The sequence below is a fragment of the Erinaceus europaeus genome, chromosome 11 (assembly GCF_950295315.1).
Source record: "Erinaceus europaeus chromosome 11, mEriEur2.1, whole genome shotgun sequence".
Taxonomy (NCBI): Eukaryota; Metazoa; Chordata; class Mammalia; order Eulipotyphla; family Erinaceidae; genus Erinaceus; species Erinaceus europaeus.
Window position 1 is genome coordinate 19,969,506 of NC_080172.1, and position 23,545 is coordinate 19,993,050.

Sequence of the window (23,545 nt, forward strand, 5' to 3'; positions counted from 1 at the left end):
GTTTTAATGCCTTTTAATTTTATTTGCTTGGATAATTTTGTCACCTTAGTGGATTAAAAGCATAATCCTAAAACATGAGTTGTCAGATACCTTCAATTATATAAGAAGGTTAGAAGGAGTTGTTTCCAACACCATTAAATTGAACTTCAGTGGGCTATTATTAATGGAAGATGAAGTTCTAATGAGGGGGTAGGCATGTATGGCAAGAAGCAGTCATTTCTTTTCTAAAAGTTTTTACCCAGTTTTCTTTTTACTGTTAACTTTGACCACTTGCCACAACAAACAGCAAGTTGGGAGTTTCCCAGGGGTGCCTTTGGATTTGCCGTTTGGAATGTGAGTATGACACACTGATAAAGGAGCAGAAAGTGTAACCTTGAAAAAAAATTGCAGAAAAAAAAAAAGAGAGACAATGACAAAAGACCAAATTTGTTTATAATTTGCATAGAAGTCATTAATATCAGTTTATTGTTTGTATAGCAAACATTGACACAAAATACTGTGTTACAGTATCCTGCTGAAAAGATTTTCAAAAGGAATAAGGTACCATGAAAATATTTGTTATACTGAGAAGTAAGCATGGTGTGAATACCCTTTCTCCTCAGAATATTTTTCTTTTCTTTTATGGTTTTAGCCACTGACCCCTGCTCATGCCTTCAACTGTATATCATCCACTGCAGTTTTTTTTTTTTTTTTGTAACTTCCCTAGTTCAAAATCCAAGGCTTCCCAAGGAGTGGGGAGCAGAGATGGGCAGGAATAAACAGAAGCACGATTGAATGACGGTTTTCCACCATCAACCCAAGGAGAAATGAGCCCAGCCTCTGAGAGGTGGTGGTGTAGAGCTGTAGGCAGCAGACTTTTCTTCTCCAAGGAGGGCTGCGATTGCTAATTCAAATGGTGGGCTCTGCCGTGGAGTTATAACCAAGCAATGGCCAGGTCACTTAGCAAACTTGCCCTTAAATTCTCTTCATTTGCATATGAAGATGAACTGTGTAGATCATAAAAGGTCTTTTGTAACTTGCTGAGGTAGTAGGGACAGGGGCTAGAAAGAAATTGTGCTTGGGTGCATATTTACTTATAGGTTTGCCAATGTTAATTTACCTTTCTCACCTCGTTTCTGATTAATTGGGGAAACTAATTTCTGCATGGTAGGGTGTCACATGCTGAGATGATGCATATAAGGGAGAATATAGACCCAGTAATGAGGCTCCACTCTCCTCCTGTTGCACTTTGTTCTACTGAACAACAACAACAAAAAAATTTTTTTTGCCTCCAGGGTTATCGCTGGGGCTTGGTGCCTACACCATGAATCCACTACTCCTGGCAGCCATCTTTTTTCATTTTGTTGTTGTTGTTATTGTTGTTGGGTAGGACAGAGAGAAATTGAGAGAGGAGAAGACAGAGAGGGAGAGAAAGATAGACACCTGTAGACCTTCTCCACTGCTTGCAAAGTGACTCCCTGCAGGTGGGTAGCTGGGAACTGGACCCAAGATCCTTGCACCGGTCCTTGAACTTTGTACTATGTGTGCATAACCCGTTGTACTGCCACCTGGCACCCTGAACAAATCTTATTTTACAGTGTTCCAAGCCATTACCAACAAATATAAATCTACTTACTATCCCTGTAATATAAAATAATCATGTACACTTACATATATATTTATTAATTTAAAATATTTACTTTTCTGCACTGAGATATGTGTGTGTGTGTGTTTACTGCTTACATTTACATACGTCCATCTATGATGTTTGGATCTTGTGTGTATGCATTATTAATGCTCGGTAGCCTTCTCCAGGTCAATTTTCTTTTCTTTCTCTAAGATATTGTATTTACTTGAGGGGGGGGAGGGAGAGAGAGAGAGAGGGAGCCCAACAGTTATGGAGAGACACAGAGAAATATGGTGAGCCTGAGGACTGAACCTGGGACCTTTTGAGCCTCAGGCATGAGAGTCTTTTTACATAACCATTATGCTGTCTTCCCAGCTGGTCAATTTTCTCATCTATTTTAGAGAGAGAAGACAATTTTTTAAATTTTATTTATAGAAAGGAAACATTAACAAACCATAGGATAAGAGGGATACAACTCCACACAATACCCACCACCAGAACTCTGTATCCCCTCCCCTCCCCTGATAGCTTTCCTACTCTTTATCCCTCTGAGAGCATGGACCCAAGGTCATTGTGGGTTGCAGAAGGTGGAAGGTCTGGCTTCTGTAGTTGCTTCCCCGCTGAACATGAACGTTGACAGGTTGATCCATACTCGTAGTCTGGAGAGAGAGAACACTTTTTTTTTCACTCCTTTTTTACAGAGAAAAGGGAGAGGAGGAAAGTAAAGCTGAGAGAGAGCAGAAACATCATGCCACTGTTCCATCATCCTTGGAGCTTGGGCTCCATGTGGTGCTGAAACATGAATGCAGGGCCCCTCGTGCGGTAAAGCATGCACCCTATCTCTTGGCATGTATATTATGGATGTTCTAAAACTAGTCTTAGTAAATATATAGATCTGACATCAAAAGGTTCAAGTTTCCTTTTTGACTCTTGAATCTGTCTTATGAATATACATTTTATAATAAAATTTCCAGAATTTTATTCCTTCCATATTTGTTGATGTAGCATATGTCTTAAATCTCTCTTGAACTAGGTGTGCTTCCTGATTTTCAGAATAAAACAATAATTGTAAAGATTTTATTTTTGAAATTTGGAAAATAGTAGTATGACAAATGTCTTATTTTTTATTAGATCTTTAGTAAGTATCTGAAAAATTTCTAGAAAACCTGGACTTCAAAAATTTTGTTTCACTCTACAAATTCTCCTTTTAAAAAAGTCTCTTAAAGCTGTAACAGTAGCTGAAAACCAGAAAGGATTAATATATCAGGGCCTGACATTTTGAAAGATCATGTTTATCTTTTAACTAGGAAATAGATGACTTCCCCTCTGAGTACTTCCTTAACTCCTTTCTCTGACTGCTTAATATACAAACACTGCATTATGTCTAGTCAGCATGTTTTATACAGTGTTTATATATTATTTATACAGTTTATATACAAAGTATTAAAATGTGGCCACTTATGAGGCGTTGCATTACAGCTTCACAGTGGAACAATTTATAGCAAAACACTAACTTACAAAGGTGACAAACAGAAGTTGGTGCTTTCGTAACTAAAGATTAATGGTTTCCCAAATTAAATTCCAAACCTGAGATGGGCTTTGAAAATGGTTTAAGATACAGTATACTTTGTTGCATTTTTAAAAATTTATTTAAACTGTATTTTGAATGGATATACTTTTAAAATTCCAAGGTTACTTTTATATTTCTCTCTCACCTACTATCTTTTTGGTATCTTGGGCCAACTAAAACTCTGCTTAACCTAAATGATAGAGCATCTATTTTGTTTAAATCATGTCTCTAATTTTCTTTATTCATTGTCTTGGTGCTCTATTTAAAAATTTAAAACCAGACACCAGGTGGTAGTGCAGCGGGTTAAGCACAAATGGTGCGAGGCATAAGTACTGGTGTAAGGATCCTGGGTTGAGCCCCAGCTCCCCACCTGCACACTGGGGGGGGGGGGGGTCGCTTCACAGGTGGTGAAGCAAGCCTTCAGGTGTCTGTCTTTCTCTCCACCTCTCTGTCTTCCTATCATCTCTCTGTCCTATCCAGCAACAATGACAATAATAATAATAACAACGATAAACAACAATGGCAACAAATAGCCTCCAGGAGAAGTGGATTCATAGTGCAGGCACTGAGCCCTAGCAATAACCCTGGAGGCAATAATATAATAATAATAATAAAAGCATAAAATGACAAGTCAGAATGCACTACTCATTTGATTTAATGAGATTTAACCAGCCTGCCTTAATTGTGGCAACTGTCCATGCCCTTTTAGTAGACACTAACTTTGAGGGCAGGATGTCTAATGTAAAGAGATGAGACTAGTACAGAGCCTAGAGGAAGAAGGTTTGCTAATAGTGGTGCTTACCTACTATGAGTCTACACACTCAGCCTTTTTCTTCAGAGAGGGGCTTCTGTGAAGTCACAGCACTGAACAGAACTGGCAGCTCAGGGAGGTTGCTTGTGGAGTGTGAGCACTTGTTGGCTTTGGAGGCCATTGGACTTAAATGCAACACTTTCATGAGTCAACTGTCTTGCTTGGTGTTAAAGTGGTAAAGAATCTAATAGTGGCAAATTTTTAGGGAAGAATATATGCTCCTGAAAAGTATGAGATAATAAGGATGCAGAAGAGAAGACTCTTGAGCAGAGTAGAGTGGTTTGACTTCCAGAATTACTTCTAGAAGTTGCTCACACGGCTGTGATGCCCTCCACTCAGTTAAGTACTTAACAACTGCAAAGCTCAACGTTTTGTCTTCCTCATCCTTTTGTCTATAGTACTAAACACTGTACTTGTCACTTGGTGGTTCTTGATTATGTTCTGTTGAAGTGATCTACACTGGCTGTGGGTTCATGATTTCCTAAGGCGATGGCAATGATGAGAACTACTTTCTCTACCTCATACCCCAGATTATGTATTTTCCTTTCAGTGCTGTCTTGGTGTGGAGAAGCAGTCACTGGAAGTCTTACAGTCTTTCACTAGAGTAGGTTCAGCTTAATGAGCGCTAGGGCTAAAGTACCTTTAAATTTTAAAGTTACTCTGGCTGAGCCAGAAGTAAGCATTGTTTATCTATGAAGGATAGCTGGGGAGATAGCATGATAGGGAGAAAGAAGGGGTTTACTTCTTCTAAGCTTCCTATTTCTGATAAGTAGAAACCTGGCCAGGAAGGTAATGGTGGTTTCTGGGAGGCATATGGGCAGGGGTTGGTGGTATTTATTTAAAGCCATTTCAGAGGGAATCGATGTTTTGTTATAAGAAAAATGAAACAAAATATTTCATTTCAGGTAGCGGTCCCATCTTCAGTAAACAAAAACCAAGTTACGAATAGTTGCCTGACTTGCAAATTATTAGTTTCAGAGACAACTTCTGAACTCTATTTATCCATTAAAATTTAAAAGTCTCTGAATTATTGCTGAATATAACTCCCAGTCTTGGTTGCTGTACATCAACAATGCAAAGCCATTCCAGTTAGAAGAGACATTGTCAAAACAATAACTGCATATTTATCTTACTATCTCCCCCCTTTTCTAACCCTAAAGGTACAACAGTGCCAGCCCACAGGGCCATTCTGGTGGCACGTTGTGAGGTGATGGCAGCCATGTTTAATGGGAATTACATGGAAGCAAAGAGTGTTCTGATTCCAGTTTATGGTGTTTCCAAAGAGACTTTCTTGTCGTTCTTAGAATACCTGTACACAGACTCCTGCTGCCCAGGTGAGAAACTTAAATGTTAGGTACTATCCCAGAATTCTTTCATTCCTGAGTACTCATTGTGATATTAAAAATGTATCCATTTAAAATGGAATGTGCTAAGAGGGTGGAAATGATATGTTGATATGATAATGAATTTTTAGTCAGCTCAAGTGATTGAACATGTTTTAAGAACTTTCAAACTCTGATATGCTCACATGTCCCACTCTGCAGCACCAGCCGTGTGGTGGTCACTGAAGTGGAATTGTCTCAGGGCACTCCAGCTTCTATACATTGAAGCAGAGAGCCCCAGGGACAAGTGTCCCTTTGTGAAAAGAAGGTTGGATAACTGCTTTTTCTGTCTTTCCTGGTTGTATTTCTAAGGACTTTCAATATTTGGAGACCTCAGTGGTCATCTCTATGGCTCAGAATATGTGAGGTTTTTCTTTTTTAAATTTTGTTATATATAATTTTTTTTTAATTTAGACATACTATTTGTTTTTGAAGTAACCTTGGTTTGGAAGACCATAAAAGTTCTAGAAGTTATTTTTTTTTAACCACTTCAAAAGATGTTAACACTCTTTACCCACCACCAAACTACCAATATTCCTTCACCAAAGGCAGTCTTTTCACCCTCGCAGCCCACTCCCCCACCCCCTAATTCCTTTGGTAACTTCAGTTCTGTGGTCTGAGTCTGAAGGCTTGGCTTCTTTTGGCTTTGCTTATTTTCCTCTTGCTTTGCTTTTTTCATTTACCCCCACAAGAGTGAGGATAACCAGCATATTCCTTTTTATATAAGCCCATTTAGTATATTCTTAAGGGCTAGTTGAGTGATAATGAATTCTTTTTTTAATATATTTTTTATATTTATTTTTATTTATTTATTCCCTTTTGTTGCCCTTGTTGTTTTATTGTTGTAGTTATTATTGTCATTGTTGTTGGATAGGACAGAGAGAAATGGAGAGGGGAGGGGGAAGACAGAGAAAGGGAGAGAAAGATAGACACCTGCAGACCTGTTTCACCGCTTGTGAAGCGACACCCCTGCAGGTGGGGAGCCAGGGCTTGAACCAGGATCCTTATGCGGGTCCTGGTGCTTAGCGCCACCTGCGCTTAACCCGCTGCGCTACAGCCTGACTCCCAGTGATAATGAATTCTTAACTGCTTGTCTGGGGAACTCATCACTCCCTCAAAGCTGAATAGCAATCTAGTTGGATAGAGTATTCTTGGGCAGAGGTTAGATAGCATTAAAATTTTTGAATATATCGTTCTAGTTCTTTCTGGCCTTAGAGTTTCTGTGTATATGCCAGGGATAATTTGACAAGGATTCCTTTGCAAGTGACTCTTGCCTTTTCTCTTTCTCTTTATTTTTGATCTTTGCTGTTTAATTATTATTGTCTTGGTATGCTTCCGTTTGGATTTATTTTGTTTGGACCTTTTAGAATTTCCTGAATCAGTCAGCCAGTCTCTCTCTCTCTTTCTGTTTGGGAAAATTGTAGGCCATTATTTCTTCAAGTAAGAATATTCTGACCTTTTTTTCTCTTCTCCTTGGGGCACCCCTATAATGCAAATAGTGTTTCTCTTTGTTTTAGTTTTTTCTTATTCTTGCTACTAATTGTTTTTTATACCCTATCCTCCAGCTCACCACTTAAATATTTGGATTCTGTCTTCCTGCTATATCTTCTGGCTCAGGAAATGTATATGTACTGAGGTTATTATCACTGGGGCTTGGTGCCTACATCACGGATCCATTGCTTTTGGCAGCCATTGTTTTCCTTTATTTTTTGATAGAGATAGAGGGAGGGGAGAGGGAGACACCACCTACAACACTGACTGTATGTACCACTTGTGAATATTCCTCCCTGCAGGTGGGCCTAGGGAGTTGAACCCAATCATAGTTTTGATGTCCTCTTTAGGAAGTTGTGCTGCATTTGGAGTTTTCTTCAAGTTACTCTCTTGGTTCAACAATGTGAATAATTCTTCTACCTTCTCATTATGCTTCGTTTTCTGTGGGGGCCTGTCTCCACATCTGTCTTTCAACTTGGATAGAGACCAGAAGTTTGAGGATGCAGTTACTCAGCTGCACTGGGATTTCATGGAGGTGACAGGAGGTGTCAAGGGTGGGGGATGGGGATGATATTCAGAGCTGATATGTTGCTAGGATCTCAGTTCAGCTAGAGATGGTGCTGTGCACATTCTGGGGCTCATAGGAAATAGAATCCGGTCGGTTGTGAGCCAACTAGAAGTTAATGCTTCCCAGAATCAACCCCAGCACCTGTTATTATGGAGATTGAATTTTAATATGGCATCCACCACGACTGCCTGTCAGCAAGCTACAGGGCCCATTGGGAAGGCTGCTGTTGTGACTCTTACCTGGCTTACAGTTTTCAATTTCCTGTTTCCTGTTATTGCATTGTTGTAAGCACAGAATTATAATAGGATTAGGATGATGAGCACTTGGTGATATTTCCCTCTCCTTGTCAGATTAAAGTTCTGTACTTTCGAGATCTCTTGGATTGATGTTTGCTGATACAGGTAAGGACTTTATTCCTTAGGACTGGGCAGATCATCTCTGTGTTCCCATTACTTGAATTCTGTGGAAAGTCCACTTCTGTTCAGATTTTTTCATATATTGTTGTGCCTTGTACAAGATGAAGATTACATAAGTACTCTATTCAGCCATCTAGGCTCCATTTCTAAGATGTGGGGCTTTGAGAATTTTTAAAATTTTATTTACTTATTTATTGGCTACAGACAGAAATCAAAAAAAGGGTAGGGGGAGATAGAGAGGAAGAGAGACAGAGAGCCATGCTTCACCACTCACAAAGCTTTCGCCCTGTAGGTGGGGACCAAGTCAAACCCAGATACCTGTGCATTGTAACATGTGCGCTTAACCATTTGCCCCCCTCCCAGATACCTGTGCATTGTAACATGTGCGCTTAACCATTTGCCCCCCCCTCCCAGATGTGGGTTATTTTAAAGCCTTTTTCTGACTTTTCCTATAATTAGACTCCCTACAATGGATACCATCAACAGTTTTTTCTAAAAAGTTTACAATTCCCATTGTACAAAGAATGTTTTTCTAAACTCACTGACCTAGAACTGTCGATGACTTGGAGATATCCAATTCTGTGGCATCTATAGGTTGAAATTGATCCTGCAGAATTCGCTTAACTGGAGTTACTTGGAGACATTGCAGAATTCTTTCAGATTTTTCTGGAGCCTTGATATGCAGGCATCAAAGTTCACTTTGATTAGTCTTCACTCTTTGGCCGCCAGATGGCTCCCACTACAAGGATAGCCAGAATAAACTGCAGGTTTAAGAACTTGATTACAGAAACTGACTGGCAACCCTGACAAATATAAAGTAAAATTCACAAAAATAAAAGAAAATAAAATTCACATTTCCCACCATATCTCCCCTCTAGTTTACTAGTTTGATTTTTTAAATCTAGAAGTTTTTTTTTACATTTATTATTGAAATAACTAGTTTTAAACAAGTAATGTGTCCTCTAGTGAAAGGTTTTAGAAATTCTAAGAAGAAAATTCCTATTTCAATTTAATTCTATTTTGGCAGTTAGTTATAGGGCATTTTTGGAGCTACTAAAAAATTTGACTGTCAGCATTTTAAAATGTCTTATTAGGTGCTTGTATAATAAAAATGGAACATTGTTTTGATCAGACAAAGTATTACTAATTATTATTTCAATACTGGAAAATCCGTGTCTTAAAAATGAGCAAATTAAAATAATGAGAACATTTGGTTTCCCAGTCATCCTCTCACCAAAGTAATTGAAGTTTCTAATTCTATATCTTCTTTTGATATAGAATTAGAAACTTGATAATTGGGGGAAAAAAATCTCAGTTTAGTAGCAATAGCTACAGAGCAAAGTAAAAAAGGAAGTCCAGATATGGTGGGGAAAGAGTTTAACATGAATACAAATCAAGGAAAATCACAGAAAGATAGCCTATTCATTATGTGAAATATGTATCATTTGCAGTGTTTCTGTGTCCTAACTTACAAAAAAAAAAAGTAAGCAATTTAGAGAGCAGTAAGAATAATCAGACATAAGACAAGTGTAAAAAAAATCACATCTTAGTGTCAACATTCAACTTAAGGAGAGGTATTGGTTGTCACTAGCCTCTGTTGTCCTAATGAGTTAGGATAATACCATTCATGACAAAGATTGATAATAGGCCTATAGCTAAAACTTACTGTGCTAATGGATTTATTTACATTAAAAGATTCAAACTAGCCAGGCGGTAGTGCAGTGGGTTAAGTGCAGGTGGCTTAAAACACAAGGACCGGCATAAGGATCCCGGTTCGAGCCCCTGGCTCCCCACCTGCAGGGGAGTTGCTTCACAAGCGGTGAAGCATGTCTGCAGGTGTCTACCTTTCTCTCCCCCTCTCTGTCTTCCCCTCCTCTCTCCATTTCTCTCTGTCCTATCCAACAATGACGACAATAATAACTACAACAATAAAGCAACAAGGGCAACAAAAGGGAATAAATAATAAATATTTAAAATAAATAAATAAATAAAAGATTCAAACTCTGTGGCCTTAAGCCCACTTCTCTGATTATTAATTATAGATAATTTAATTGTATTGGGAATTGTCATGTTATGTTTACTTTTGGATAAAACTTGCATTAGATGCATAATTCAGTAAGTTCACAAATTGTTGATTTGTCCTTGTTTAGAAGTTAAACACTTTATCATGATATTAAGTTTTAAAATCTTGTTTATATAACTTTGTAATTTAAGAGTAATGGATGCTGTAGTAATGTCTGAAACACATGTGGAGATGAACAGTAAAACTTTATTTACAGGGGCCAGGCGGTGGCACACCTGGTTAAGTGCACACATTACAGTGCTCAGGGATCCGGGTTCAAGTCCCTGGTCCCCACCTGCAGGAGGAAAGCTTCACAAGTGGTGAAGCAGGTTTGCAGGTTTCTCTGTCTCTCTTCTGCATTATCCCCCCCTCCCCCTCACAGTTTCTGTCTCTATTCAAAATCAATAAAGATTTAAAAAAAAAAATAACTGTTTATTTACAAGTAGAAAAAAAATTAACAACAACACCTGAGTGAGGTAGGGTTAAGTTGGGAGTTATCATTCAGAAAGAAAAGTTTTAGAGATATTGGTAATGGTTACACAGCAATGTGAATATGCTTTATGACACTTTGTGGTAAGATTCATGTTACGTATATTTCACCACTACAAAACCAAAATAAAATGGGGACTAAATTCAAGAGATGAAAAAGTACAATCCAGGATTTGAGTCACAAGAATATTTGGAGAAAAACAAACAAACAAACAAAAAAGAATATTTGGAGAATCATCCTCACTGGAGACTTTGCCCTTGCCTACAATGATGGCAAATCCTGAGTAGTGAAGGCTTCTTATCTTACCAATGAAGTAATAATTTTAAATGCTTTATTTCTTCACCTCCTGCCCTGCACTAGATAACATCATCAAAAAAATCTTTAATACTGTCCGTTTTCTGTTTTCCTCCTTGAATCAGCTGGCATTTTCCAGGCTATGTGTCTCCTCATCTGTGCAGAGATGTACCAGGTGTCCAGACTGCAGCACATCTGTGAGCTGTTCATCATTACTCAGCTACAGAGCATGCCCAGCAGGGAACTGGCAGCCATGAACCTTGACATTGTTGATCTGCTCAAAAAAGCCAAGGTAATTGGGATTATTGATCTGGCTGCTTGATTATTATTTAATCTTTTCAGGTTTTTTTTTTGTTAAAAATTACTTTTTAAAATTTGTATTGGGAAGATTAATAGTTTACAAGTAAACAGTAAATATAGTTGCTGATAAATATGTAAAATTTCTTCAGTTTTCTGCAGAACACTCTAAACCCCGCCTAAGTCCTCCTCCTCCATCGTCCTGCATCAGGACGTGAAAGTCCCCCCACCTCCAGAGTCCTTTAGTGTAATACACCAATCTTATAAGCTTTTATTTCTTTCTTTATTTTTATTGGGGGCTTAATGGTTTACAGTCAACAATAAAATACAGTAACAAAAAAATCAGAATACACTAGTTTGTACATGTGTAACATTTCTCAGTTTTCTAGATAACAATTTAACCCCTTCTAGGTCCTCTGACATCATGTTCCAGGACCTGAGTCCTCCCCCCACCCCCACCCCAGAGTCCTTTGGTGCAATACACCAAACCCAGTCCAAGTTCTGCTTTGTGTTTTCTTAGAAGTTTTTAAGAATACGCTTAGAATTTCTATTTTTTAAGGAATATATTAGAACTTGTTATAGTTTGGACGTTTATGAAAATGAGATCAAAGTGCCTAAAACAATTTCTGTGGCTAGGTAATTTGGAAGCAAGGTTTGTTTGTTTAGAGAAGTAGAATTTGTAAATAGAGAATTGTTTCAACTAGATGTCTGCTCTTCCTAGAGCCACTTGAGCTTGATACTAATTGTGTTTTATCGACATTATAGAAAATAGAATTTCCAAAGAATTTTCCAAAATGATTACATATAAGGGTTTCTAAGAGGAAATGGCAGGGTTGATTCATACATTTCTGATATAGAAATGGTTGGGCTAAATGTGTTTCTAGCTTCATGAACAGGTGCTGAAATTCCATTGATATGCAGGAGATAATTAGTGTGCTTCATTATCCTTTTTACTATGTCTTTTGTTGCTTGGCCCTCATTATACTCAGTAAAAAAGAAAAAAAAAATTGAGGTTGAGAATAACTGCAGCATACTAGCTTCTCCTAATCTCTTCTAAGTATAACAGAGCTTCCTTGTTTTAAAGAGTTGTTTTACTCCACATTCTAGGGAGCAGACAGAATTAGCACAATGAAACTTACTAACTACAGTTGCAAAGACCCTAGAATGTGAATCTAACAAAGGACTAGGCCAACTCTCTAAGTAAACTAGTTTCTGCTTTCTCAAACTCTACTTCTGGAAGTCTCAAATATTCCAGTCATAAGTCTACCATCTCCTCATTCCCACTCCTTCCTAGGAGCAGAGAATTTATGCAGATGAGGCATCCTGCCGTTAGTTCTATCATTCTATCCCCTTGCCCTAAGACAGTTTTAGGATTTGCGGTGGTCATGACAAACTAATGTGCACTGAACTTGCAGTCCGGTGAACCATCTAGGCCTTTTTCTTACAAGGTGCATTTAATCCATCCGTACACTACCAGGACTTTGTAAAATATTGTCTGGCATTCGGCAATTGCCTACCCTTATCAACTTACAGAATTAGAAAAATATAACTAATTTGCCTCCATCCAAGATGCTAAAATGGAGCCACTATGGGGCAAAGAAAATTCTCTGTGACATCTATAGGCTGCGGTGAATTCATTAATCAGTATAAGTATTTCTGGGCATAGCAGGAATTAATTTAAGTCTCTTATTATTTCCTAAAGTAATTGGGAGTTCATTTCTCTTACAACCAACTCTTAAAATGATATATATTTAATATCAGGGATAAAAAACAACTGTAGGGAGTTGGGCGGTAGTGCATCAGGTTAAGCGCACGTGGTGCAAAGTGCAAGGACTGGAGTAAGAATCTGGTTTGAGCCTGGGTGGAGCCCTAGGCTCCCCACCTGCAGGGGAGTCGCTTCACAAGCGGTGAAGCAGGTATGTAGGTGTCTCTCTTTCTCTACCCCTCTCTGTCTTCCCCTCCTCTCTCCATTTTCATTGTCCTATCCAACAACGACAACATCATCAACAACAACAACAACAACAGTAATAACTACAACAACAATAAAAAGGCAAGGGCAACAAAAGGGAAAATAAATAAATAAAATAAAAAAACAAACAAACCAATTTTAGAACTCGAGTAATCCCCATCTCTCTAAAATATTTATGTTGAGCGTGGAATAAATAGCTACCCACTAGATTTAGTTTAAAAATTCTTTTTTTAGAGGCTAGGTGGTGGTGCACTTGGTTGAGCACACATGTTACAGTGCACAAGGACCCAGGTTCAAGACCCCATTCCTCACTGGCAGAGGGAGAGCTTTGTGAGTGATGAAGCAGTGTTGCAGATATCTCTCTTTCTCCCTCTCTATCACCCCCTACCCTCTCAATTTCTGGCTGTCTCTCTCCAATAAATAAATAAATATAATTTTTTTAAAAAAGGTTAGATTCATAAAAAATATATTTTAATACTTTCTTAATATTTTTACAGTTTGTTATTTTAGTCTTTTGAAATTTTTCCCCTTTTGTTGCCCTTGTTTTATTGTTGTAGTTATTATTGTTGTTGATGATGATGTTGCCATTGTTGAATAGGACAGAGAGAAATGGAGAGAGGAGGGGAAGACAGGGGGAGAGAAAGACAGACACCAGCAGACCTGCTTCACTGCCTGTGACGTGAACCCCCTGCAGGTGGGGAGCAGGGGATCAAACCGGGATCCTTACACTGGTCCTTGCGCTTCGTGCCACTTGTGCTTAACCCGTTGCTCTACTGCCCGACTCCCCTCAGTTTGGTTTTGATGTATAATTTTCATACTACTATAATGAGGCTATCATACTTTTAAAAATGCTAACCAACGAATGTTAATGTGTTTAACATTAATCCTTTTAAGTATTCCAAGCATCAGAGCATCTTATATGGTTTACTAGGATTTTTTTAAATGTCTTTATTGGGGGATTAATGGTTTACAGTCGACAGTAAAATACAATAGTTTGTATACATGTATTAAATGCATAACATTTCTCAGTTTTCCACATAACAGTTCAGCCCCCACCAGCCCCCTCCTCTGCCATCATGTTCCAGGACCTGAACCTTCCCTTCTACCCCAGAGTCTTTTACTTTGGTGCAAGACACCTTTTTTTTTTTTTTAAGGATTCCCTCGCCCTTAAACACACGCACACACACACACACACACACACACACTTCCTCAGTATCTTTTATGACTTCATTGTCAGAGATTCTTCATAGCCTGTTGTACCTAACTATATGGTTTTTTGATTATATGATTATCTTTGTTTTTTTTTTCTCTCTTAAATTCAAAAACTTATGCTACCGGTTTTTGTCATTTTATTTATTTCTGAAGACTTTTGCACTTAGGCTCATTTTAGCTGGTTTTCCTTGATTCTGTTCCTGGTGGCCCCTTATTTGACTACTTTTTAAAAGATTTCATTTATTAACATGGAGAGTGAAAGAGGGAGCAAGGGAGAAATAGTGAGAGGATACCAAAGTATCACGCTGGCACATGGTAATGCCAGGGATCCATCTCTGAGTGCCTCATGCTTTCCAAGTTCAGTGCCCTTCTCACTGTGCCACCTCCTGGCCCCACTTGGCTATTATCAGTCTCAGATAACGGGATAATTTTCTCCCGGATTCTGGAACTTCTTAGCCTGAAGTTCCCTTCTCCGGTTCTGTTCGTCAGAATTTAGTTAAACTTGCCCTTAATGTTTCTCTCTCTTTCTTGCTCTCTTTTTTATTAGATAGGGTAGAGAGAAAGTGAAAGGGGAGGGGGAGAAAGAGACATACTTGAAGACCTGCTTCACTGCTTACTGCTCATAAAGCTTCCTCCCTACAGATGGGGCTGGGAGCTAGAACTCAGGTCCTTGTGCATGGTTATGGGTATACTCAATAGGGTGCACCACCACCCAGCCCCCAAATAACTGAAATTCCTAATCACTGTACTATCATCATCTCTGCTAGCATCTCTCTCTCTCTCTCTCTGGTCATCTCTGGGGCTTCGCCACTCTGGCATGAATTTTTCAGCTGGAAAGAGTGAGGCAGAGAGAGCAGGAATGAAACTATAGCAACAAAGCTTCCTTTGGTGTAGCTGGGGCTAGACTTGAACTGTACATTTCATTTGTGCTCATTTAAGTTTTAAACTCAACACCACACATAGAATTTATACAGTAATGTTTTATTATTTCAGGCCACCAGCTTTCTTTCTGAACTTATCCTTGTGCGTTTGTAAGTACTTCTCTTACAATGATTTTTCAGTGCTGTTAAATGCCAAAACATCTGGTTTGGAGGTTTTTTTTTTTAAGTACCTTTTTAATTCCCTCTCTCTCTTTCTCTCATGTGAAACTATCTCATATGAAGTAAATAAAATAAATCTTAAAAAATAATATCATTTTAACACTTGTGTGTGTGTGTGTGTGTGTGTGTGTGTGTGGCTAGCTGATCCTCCCTTCTCTTTATAAGTCACAACCCTTAAGCAATATCTTAAACATCAGTGGAAAGATGACCTTGTTTTAAGTTAAACATTAAATCAAACTTCTGTGATTTCTGTTAAGTCACTCTAGAGTCTTGCTGTATTTCCTTGAGCTAATAGTTATATTTGTCTGCTGAAAGATGGGGGGGTGGAGGTAGCGAACATGGAGCAAAGCACAAGGACCGGCGTAAGGATCCTGGTTTGAGCCCCCGGCTCCCCACCTGCAGGGGGTCGCTTCACAAGCAGTGAAGCAGGTCTGTAGGTGTCTTTCTTTCCCCCTGTCTTCCCCTCTTTTCTTGATTTCTTTCTGTCCTATCCAATAACAACAATGAAATACAGTGACAATAACAACAACAAGAAAATGGAAAAAAAGTGGCCTCTCAGAGCAGTGGATTCATTGTCAGAAATTCCTCATAACCTGTTTTACCCAACTATTTGGTTTTTTGATTATATGATTATCTTTGTTTTTTTTCTCTCTTAAATTCAAAAACTTATGTTACCAGTTTTTTGTAATTTTATTTATTTCTGAAGCACTGCAGGTACTGAGCCCCAGAGATAACCCTGGAGGCAATATATGTGTGATGTGGGATTAGGAAAAACTATAAAGTCTAATAATTCAAAAATTCTAATGTTTGTATAATGAAAACCAAAGGAATCTGTGAATATACATGGTAAAATACTCCGATGTTATAACTTTTTAAAAGGTTTGTACTTGTGTTTCTTCCTTAATGTTTGAAATTATGCATCTTTCTTCATTGTAGCTTCACCTATTGCTTCTTTAATATTTTTGAATGCCCTTGAAAAAGCTTAGGTGGGTTCCAGAGCTCCAGGTACAATCCTCTCAGTCCCCCACACCACCATAAACAACAGCTGAGCAGTGCTCTGGTAAATAAATAAATAAATAAATAAATAAATAAATAAATAAGGAAAAAAAAACCTTAGGTGAAAATAGCTCAAGTAGTCATCTGCAGAGGAATAGATTTTAAAAGGGGGGGGGGGGGAGAAACTTCCAGTGGAGAGGATGGGATAGAGAACTCTGTTGGTGAGAATTATATGGGACTGTACCCCTCTTTTCCTGCAATCTTGTTAATCACTATTAAATCACCAATAAAAAATATTATAAATACATGCGATGGAATATTACACAGCCTTAATAAGGAATGAGATTTTGATATATTGAGTGAATGAACTTTTATAATATCGCAGTAAGTAAAAGTAAATAGAAAAAGAACACATTATACCATTTAACTTATATAAGGTACTTATAATAATCAGTTTCATAAAGCTAGAAAATAGAGTAGTGTTTATCTGGGGTTAGTGTAGATAGGAAGGAGAATCACTGTTTAATGGATATAGAGTTTCAACGTGGGATGATTAAAAAAAAAAAGTCCTGGAATTGGATATTGGTAAGACTTGTACAACAATATAAGTGTACTTAATGCCAACGAACTATATACACTTTAATATGGCTAAAATAGCAACTTTGATATTATGTATATTTTACCACACACAAAAAAAAGAGCTATATTCCTGTACCAAAGTTGACTGATAATGAGTTATAGTGATCTGAATTGAGTGGTTAGATGGATCTGTGAGTGTAACTGTATTTACACAAAGATGATGATGTCCTGGCTAAGTTGCCCTTATGGTTACCCCATTAGCAGCTGTAGGAATTCTAAGTGAGAAATGTTCTCAGTGTAACAGTGTATCGTAGTTAAATATACCTATTCAAGTATAACTTTTAAAAAATATTTATTTATTTATTCCCTTTTGTTGCCCTTGTTGTTTTATTGTTGTAGTTATTATTGTTGTTGATGTCGTCGGTGTTGGATAGGACAGAGAGAAATGGAGAGAGGAGGGGAAGAGAAAGATAAACACCTGCAGACCTGCTTCACCGCTTGTGAAGCGACTTCCCTGCAGGTGGGGAGCCAGGGGCTTGAACCTGGATCCTTACGCTGGTCCTTGCACTTTGTGCCACATGCACTTAACCCGCTGTGCTACTGCCCGACTCCCCTCAAGTATAACTTTTTTTTTCAAGTATAACTTTTATTTACACATCTAAGTCCATACCCTTAGATTGATGACATTTCCTAGTTAAAAAAAAAAAAAATCTGCTTTGCTTGACAGGTGGCCGTGATATGGCTAAGTATATACCTTTGCAAGCCAGACTCTTGTCTATTGCACAGACACATACAAGGCTAGATTTCAAATCGTCTTTGTTACCCAGAAATGCAGCTTTGCATCTGCCTAAGCTATTTGGACACTCCAGTGGCAGTAGCTTGATAATCACTTATTATTTCGTTTCCTCACTGAATAAATGCAATGCTACTATCTGCTAGTAATGCTTTTTCCTCTGTTGGGCAGAACAGCCTGGTGGTTGTATCACTTATGAACACATTAAACATGAACTTGAGTCTTCTGGAATTCTCCCACACTGTTGTATCTAATCACCATAATGATTAAGTGCAATATTTGTCACCTTCCATTTTTCTTGCAGTTTCACCACTCTGATTGCCTTTCAACCTGGCTACTTCATTTCATTGCCACTAACTACCTCATCTTCAGTCAAAAGCCTGAATTTCAGGATCTTTCAGGTAAACTGCAATTACTTTTTTGAGAAGAAAACTTTGTTCTTCCTTGTGTATGAGATTTGTTCTTATATATGAGACATGATTTGTAATAGTAGTTTAAAATGAAACTAGATGCAATATGTTTTAAATCTGCAATGTAGTAATGGAAGACACTTCAGCTTACAGTCAGCTGTGTTACAGAAGTAGCTTAACCCTGTTACACTAGAAGTTTTCTAATCATTATTTCAGAGTTCTATCCTTTTTAAGTGCCTTATTCTTCTAATGAGGAGAGGTAAAGTGGCCGCATGTTGCATTTGCTTATGACGGATAAGATACTGGTTTTAACACCCTAATTCAAATGCAAATTTAATAGTATGGAGTTTTAATAATTGTAACGGTTATATTTATAGTATATAGTTTTATTGTAAGTAAGTGTAGTTATATAGGGATTCACTATATTACTAAGGCATAATTATATTGATCAGAGAGTATTGTGAAACTTACTAAGCAAAGAGAATACATAATGTTATTTTTTTAAAAATATTTATTCCATTTTGTTGCCCTAGTTTTATTGTTGTAGTTATTATTGTTGTTGTTATTGATGTCGTCATTGTTGGGTAGGACAGGGAGAAATGGAGAGAGGAGGGGAAGACAGAGGGGGGGGGGAGAGAAAGATAGACACCTGCAGACCTGCTTCACCACCTGTGAAGCGACTCCCTTGCAGGTGGGGAGCCGGGGGCTCGAACCGGGATCCTTATGCCGGTCCTTGCACTTTGTGCCACCTGCACTTAACCCGCTGCACTACCGCCTGACTCCCGGTAATGTTATTTTTTAAGAGGTAAAGTAAAAAGATTAAAACCAAAAGATGAACTTTTGAGTACTGCATAAGAGGAGAAACATGAAAACATAATAATTATGAGACTTGACAGTTTAGATGAAATGATTTGATCATATTAGTACTTAGACTAGACCCAAGTAATAATCAAGTTCAAAGAAAAAAGATGTTTTAATTAAATAGTTTGAATCTAGACAGAGAAATCCTCTTGGAGGTGTTTGAAGGGCTTCTATTGTGAAGTGGGCAGAAGAGGAGGGGAAAAAAAAGGAAGGCAAGAATTTGCAGTTCTAAGACTCCTCCATCTCAAATTTAGTTAGAATAGTTCTTTTATCTGGTACTTTTTTCTTATTGTCTTTGTTTCTTAAGGGGAGAGTGTCCTTGGAATTGAACTCAGAACCTCATACATGTGAAGCATATACTCTGCCATTATATTTCATACCTTAAAGTTCTGTGGTTTTTAAAACATTTTTTATTAATAATTTAATATTTATTTATAAAACTGTGAGATAATAGGAGTGTAATTCCACACTGTTCCCATCACCGGAATTCTGTGTCCCTATTCCCTCTATTGGAAACTTCAGTAGTTGTCCCAAGGACAGATAGGGGTTGACTATTATTTCTATAACTGTCTTTATATATTTTTGCCCTTTTTCTTTTTAAAAATTTTTTTATATTTATTTACTTATTTTCCCTTTTATTGCCCTTGTTTTTTATTGCTGTTGTAGTTATTATTGTTGTTGTTATTGATGTCATCATTGTTGGATAGGACAGAGAGAAATGGAGAGAGGAGGGGAAGACAGAGAGGGGGAGAGAATGATACCTACAGACCTGCTTCACCGCCTGTTAAGCAACTCCCCTACAGGTGGGGAGCCAGGGGCTCAAACCGGGATCCTTACACTGGTGCTTGCATTTTGTGCCATGTGTGCTTAACCCGCTGCACTACCGCTACCACCCGACTCCCAATTTTTTGCCCTTTTTCTATGGTCCTGTCTTTTCTTCCTCTATAAGTCACACTGTTACTACTTCTGCATGTCCTTCCTTTTATCCTCTCCTTTTTCTGGGTCCTGACGGAATTGAGTTCAGAGCCCTCTGGTTATCTTCCATTAACATTTCTTCCCCTCCAGGAGTATAGACCAGAATTCTTTTTTTTTAAAATAAATATTTTATTTACTTATTTATTCCCTTTTTATTGCACTTGTTATTTTATTGTTGTAGTTATTACTGTTGTTTTTATTGATGTCATCATTGTTGGATAGGACAGAGAGAAATGGAGAGAGGAGGGGAAAACAGAGAGGGGGAGAGAAAGACACCTGCAGACCTGCTTCAATGCTTGTGAAGCGACTCCCCTGCAGGTAGGGAGCCATGGGCTGGAACTGGGATCCTTATGCAGGTCCTTGTGCTTCGCGCCACATGCACGCTTAACCTGCTGTGCTACCACCTGACTCCCAGACCAGAATTCTTTATGGGGTGCAGAAGGTGGGAGTTCTGGCTTCTGTAACTGCTTCTCTGATGAACATAGGCATTGGCAAGTTACTTCATACCCCCAGCCTGTTTCAGTTTTTCCCTAGTGAGGTAGGACTCTGAAGAGGTGAGGTTCCAGGACATGGAGGTCAGGATGGAATCGTAGCATCTACAACTTGATGACCAGTCCCCTGGGCCCTAGCCTGTATCTAAGGTCTGTAATTTTGTTGGAGAGTGTGTCATTTGAAATGGAATTAGGTAGTCCTATGTGTTAGGAAAGGTCTTACCAAATTATTAGACCTGAAAGGCTGACACCTCAGACTTTGTGTCTCTGGATACAATCTGAAGTGAAAAGACAGTGGCGGCATAACTTAGCATGGTGGCACTGGTTGTGTTGATTTAGTTGAAATCAGCAGAGAGAAGTTTATTGTTTTAATTTTACTATTAAAATTGAGACATAAAAATTGGGCTAGAGAGAGAGACATCTGCTACACTGCTTCACTACTTGTGAGGCTTCCCCCCTGCAGGTGGAGACCAGAGACTCGAACCCAGGTCCTCTCAAATGGTTTCTTGTGCACTTTACCAGTTGTAACACCTCCCTGACGTGTGTGTGTGTGTGTGTGTATGTGTGTTTTAAGTGGAGGCTCGATCTAGGAGGTGTGGAGTACTTGAGCAGTAGAGGTTAATATAGAATAAAATAGTGGGGAGAAAAAATATTGAAGAAATACTACGTGCTGTCTTAATACCGTAGGACCTGAGTTAACAAACTGGAAAAATCAACTAAATGTTCAGTCTACTTCATTTAAAAGGTGCATCACAGTACATGCAAGAACCTCAACTATAAGTAGAAAAATCCAAAGTTTATAGGATTAAGAAAGAAAGAAAAAAAAGCACATGCATAGATCACCTACCAAGGCCTCTGAATCGGAATGATAGTGAAGTTCCTTTTCTCAGTTACTTTACTGAGGAAATATTGATTCACTAGTCTCAGCAGTACAGTTTCACATCTCCCCAGCACAGGTGTAAGCACACCTTGCCCTCTTACCAAATTGTCGTCTTCCTCTGCTCTAGATCACTGGGCCTCCAATTCCTTTTTTTTTTTTTTTTGCCTCTAGGGTTATCTCTGGGGTTCACCACTCTTCCTGTAGGCCCTTTTTCTCTGTTTTGTTGCCCCTGTTATTATTGTCATTACTGTTGGATAGGACAGAGAGAAGTCGAGAGAGGAGGGGAAGACAGAGAGGGGGAGAGAAAGATAGACACCTGCAGACCTGCTTCACCACTCATGAAACGACCGGGGGCTCAAACCAGGATCCTTATGCTGGTCCTTGTGCTTCGCATCATGTGCGCTTACCCCACTGTGCTACTGCCTGGCCCCCCTCCAATTCCTTTTTAACCTTTTCCTACTTTACTTTTTTACTCCTCTGTGTCCTGGGATCAATTGAAATAGTCCACATTTTATTAACGTTTCACCAGTGAGACCATCTTCTAGTTTACTTCACTTACCATAATTATGGAGGACATTGTGATAGGGGAGGGTTTGTTTGTTTTTGCTTTACCAGAAACCTCTTCAGCTCTGGCTTACAGAGATGCTGGGGTTTGAACTAGGAAAGTCAGAGCCTAGGCACAAAGTCTTTTTGCACAACCATTACACTATTTCCTACCTTAATAATGGAGTTCTTTTTGTTGTGTGTGTGTGTGTGTATATTATTAGTGATTTAATATTGATTTAGAAAGTTATAACGGGTATAATTCCACACCTTCACCATCAGAGTTCTGTGTCCCCATTCCCTCCATTGAAAACTGCAGTCACTCTCCCAAAGTCACAGATAGAGGTTGACTATTATTGCTATAACTATCTATATTTATATATATCATCCATTTTTTTCCTATAGTCCTGACATTCTAAGTCCCTCCTTTCTAAATCAGGATGGAATCCTAGTATTATCTGCAGTTTGGTGGCTGAAAGATATAAAGCAGGACAAAACAATAAACAGGATCAAAAAGTAGGAATAGAGCAGATGCAAATAGTGATATTAGGGTGGAGAGAAGCTAGGACGTCTATTTTAGGTATGTTCCTAGAGGCCAATGACTTTAGTAATTTTTGTTTGAACTGGATAGCTAACATGCAAGTGGACTAAAAATATTGTCTGGAATGGTGTAGTCAGAGTTGAGAATGTGACTAGAAAGCTGGATTAGTCCAGAGAATAGCTCCCAAACCATAAGTATATAAATAAAATGAACTTTTTATCCATCAGTCTGACTCAGGGCCTATATATATATATTCCCATTCAGCACAGGAGCCTGTGTAACCTCCTGTCCCTGTCAGTCTGAGCTCACAGTTCATGGTCACAGCTGGGAACATTCTGGGATACAACCATTTCAGGACCAGTCTTGTTTGAACGGCAGAGTAGGATGACCCATCCTTTCTTCAGAGAATGGCACAGTCACTGCCACTGCTACTTTATAGTAAGAGCAAGGTCCTGGTAGTGGAGTTCTTAACAAGTTTAGAAACTAGAAAGCAGTGGAATACAAACTTCAGCATTCCAGGGATGCTTTTAACTAGAATACTTTCTCTTTTTTTATTGGTAGGGTTAATGCTTTACAGTGCAATCATGGATATATGAATACAGTTTTCTTGGTGTGCTTCTAATTCTGCTTCTAAAACCCCTTCTGTTTCATTGGTTTATTCCCCCCTGCTTAACACTGTATTCTCTTTACATAACCACTGTTAACTAAGCACCGCCCTGCCTGCAGGGCATTGGTTTAATCCCCACTGGTTCATGATGTCTTTTTGCTCCCCCCCCCAATACACCCTGATTTCCACCAGTCTTTTTTCGCTCCACCCTCTCTATGTCACATCCTGTTTCCACCCTACTTGGTGAGTATATATAAGGACAGGATTGTGATTAGAGATGGCTTAGATTACGCTGTGTTCCACATGAATAAAGAGATACTGCTTCCCAGCTCAGCCATCAGTGCCCGGTCATCTGTCTCCCGCCCACGAAGCTAGCCAGCCTGGCACAGTTTCATTATGCAGCAGGACCCCACAGTTCTCTTTCACCTCTCCCTCCCTGTCTTTCCCCCAAGTCCTTTGTAATACACCATGCCCAGTCCACATTTCATTTCATGTTCTCTCTCCCTGTCCCTATTTATCAAGTCCTACTTATAAGTGAGATAATTTAGTATTTATTTTTCTCTACGTATGGCTTTTCTCACTTAACATGATGACCTCCAGT

General features: G+C 38.7%; 1 protein-coding gene across 1 annotated transcript in view; it reads left to right on the forward strand.

Moving 5' to 3' along the window:
• RHOBTB3 (Rho related BTB domain containing 3) overlaps positions 1–23,545 on the forward strand; it is a 92,696-nt gene that overhangs the window by 63,674 nt on the left and 5,477 nt on the right. The window contains exons 9-11 of the mRNA XM_016191835.2: positions 5,148–5,321; positions 10,816–10,982; positions 17,941–18,037. Coding sequence (XP_016047321.1) covers positions 5,148–5,321; positions 10,816–10,982; positions 17,941–18,037 — 438 coding nt within the window. The remainder of the gene's footprint in view (positions 1–5,147; positions 5,322–10,815; positions 10,983–17,940; positions 18,038–23,545) is intronic.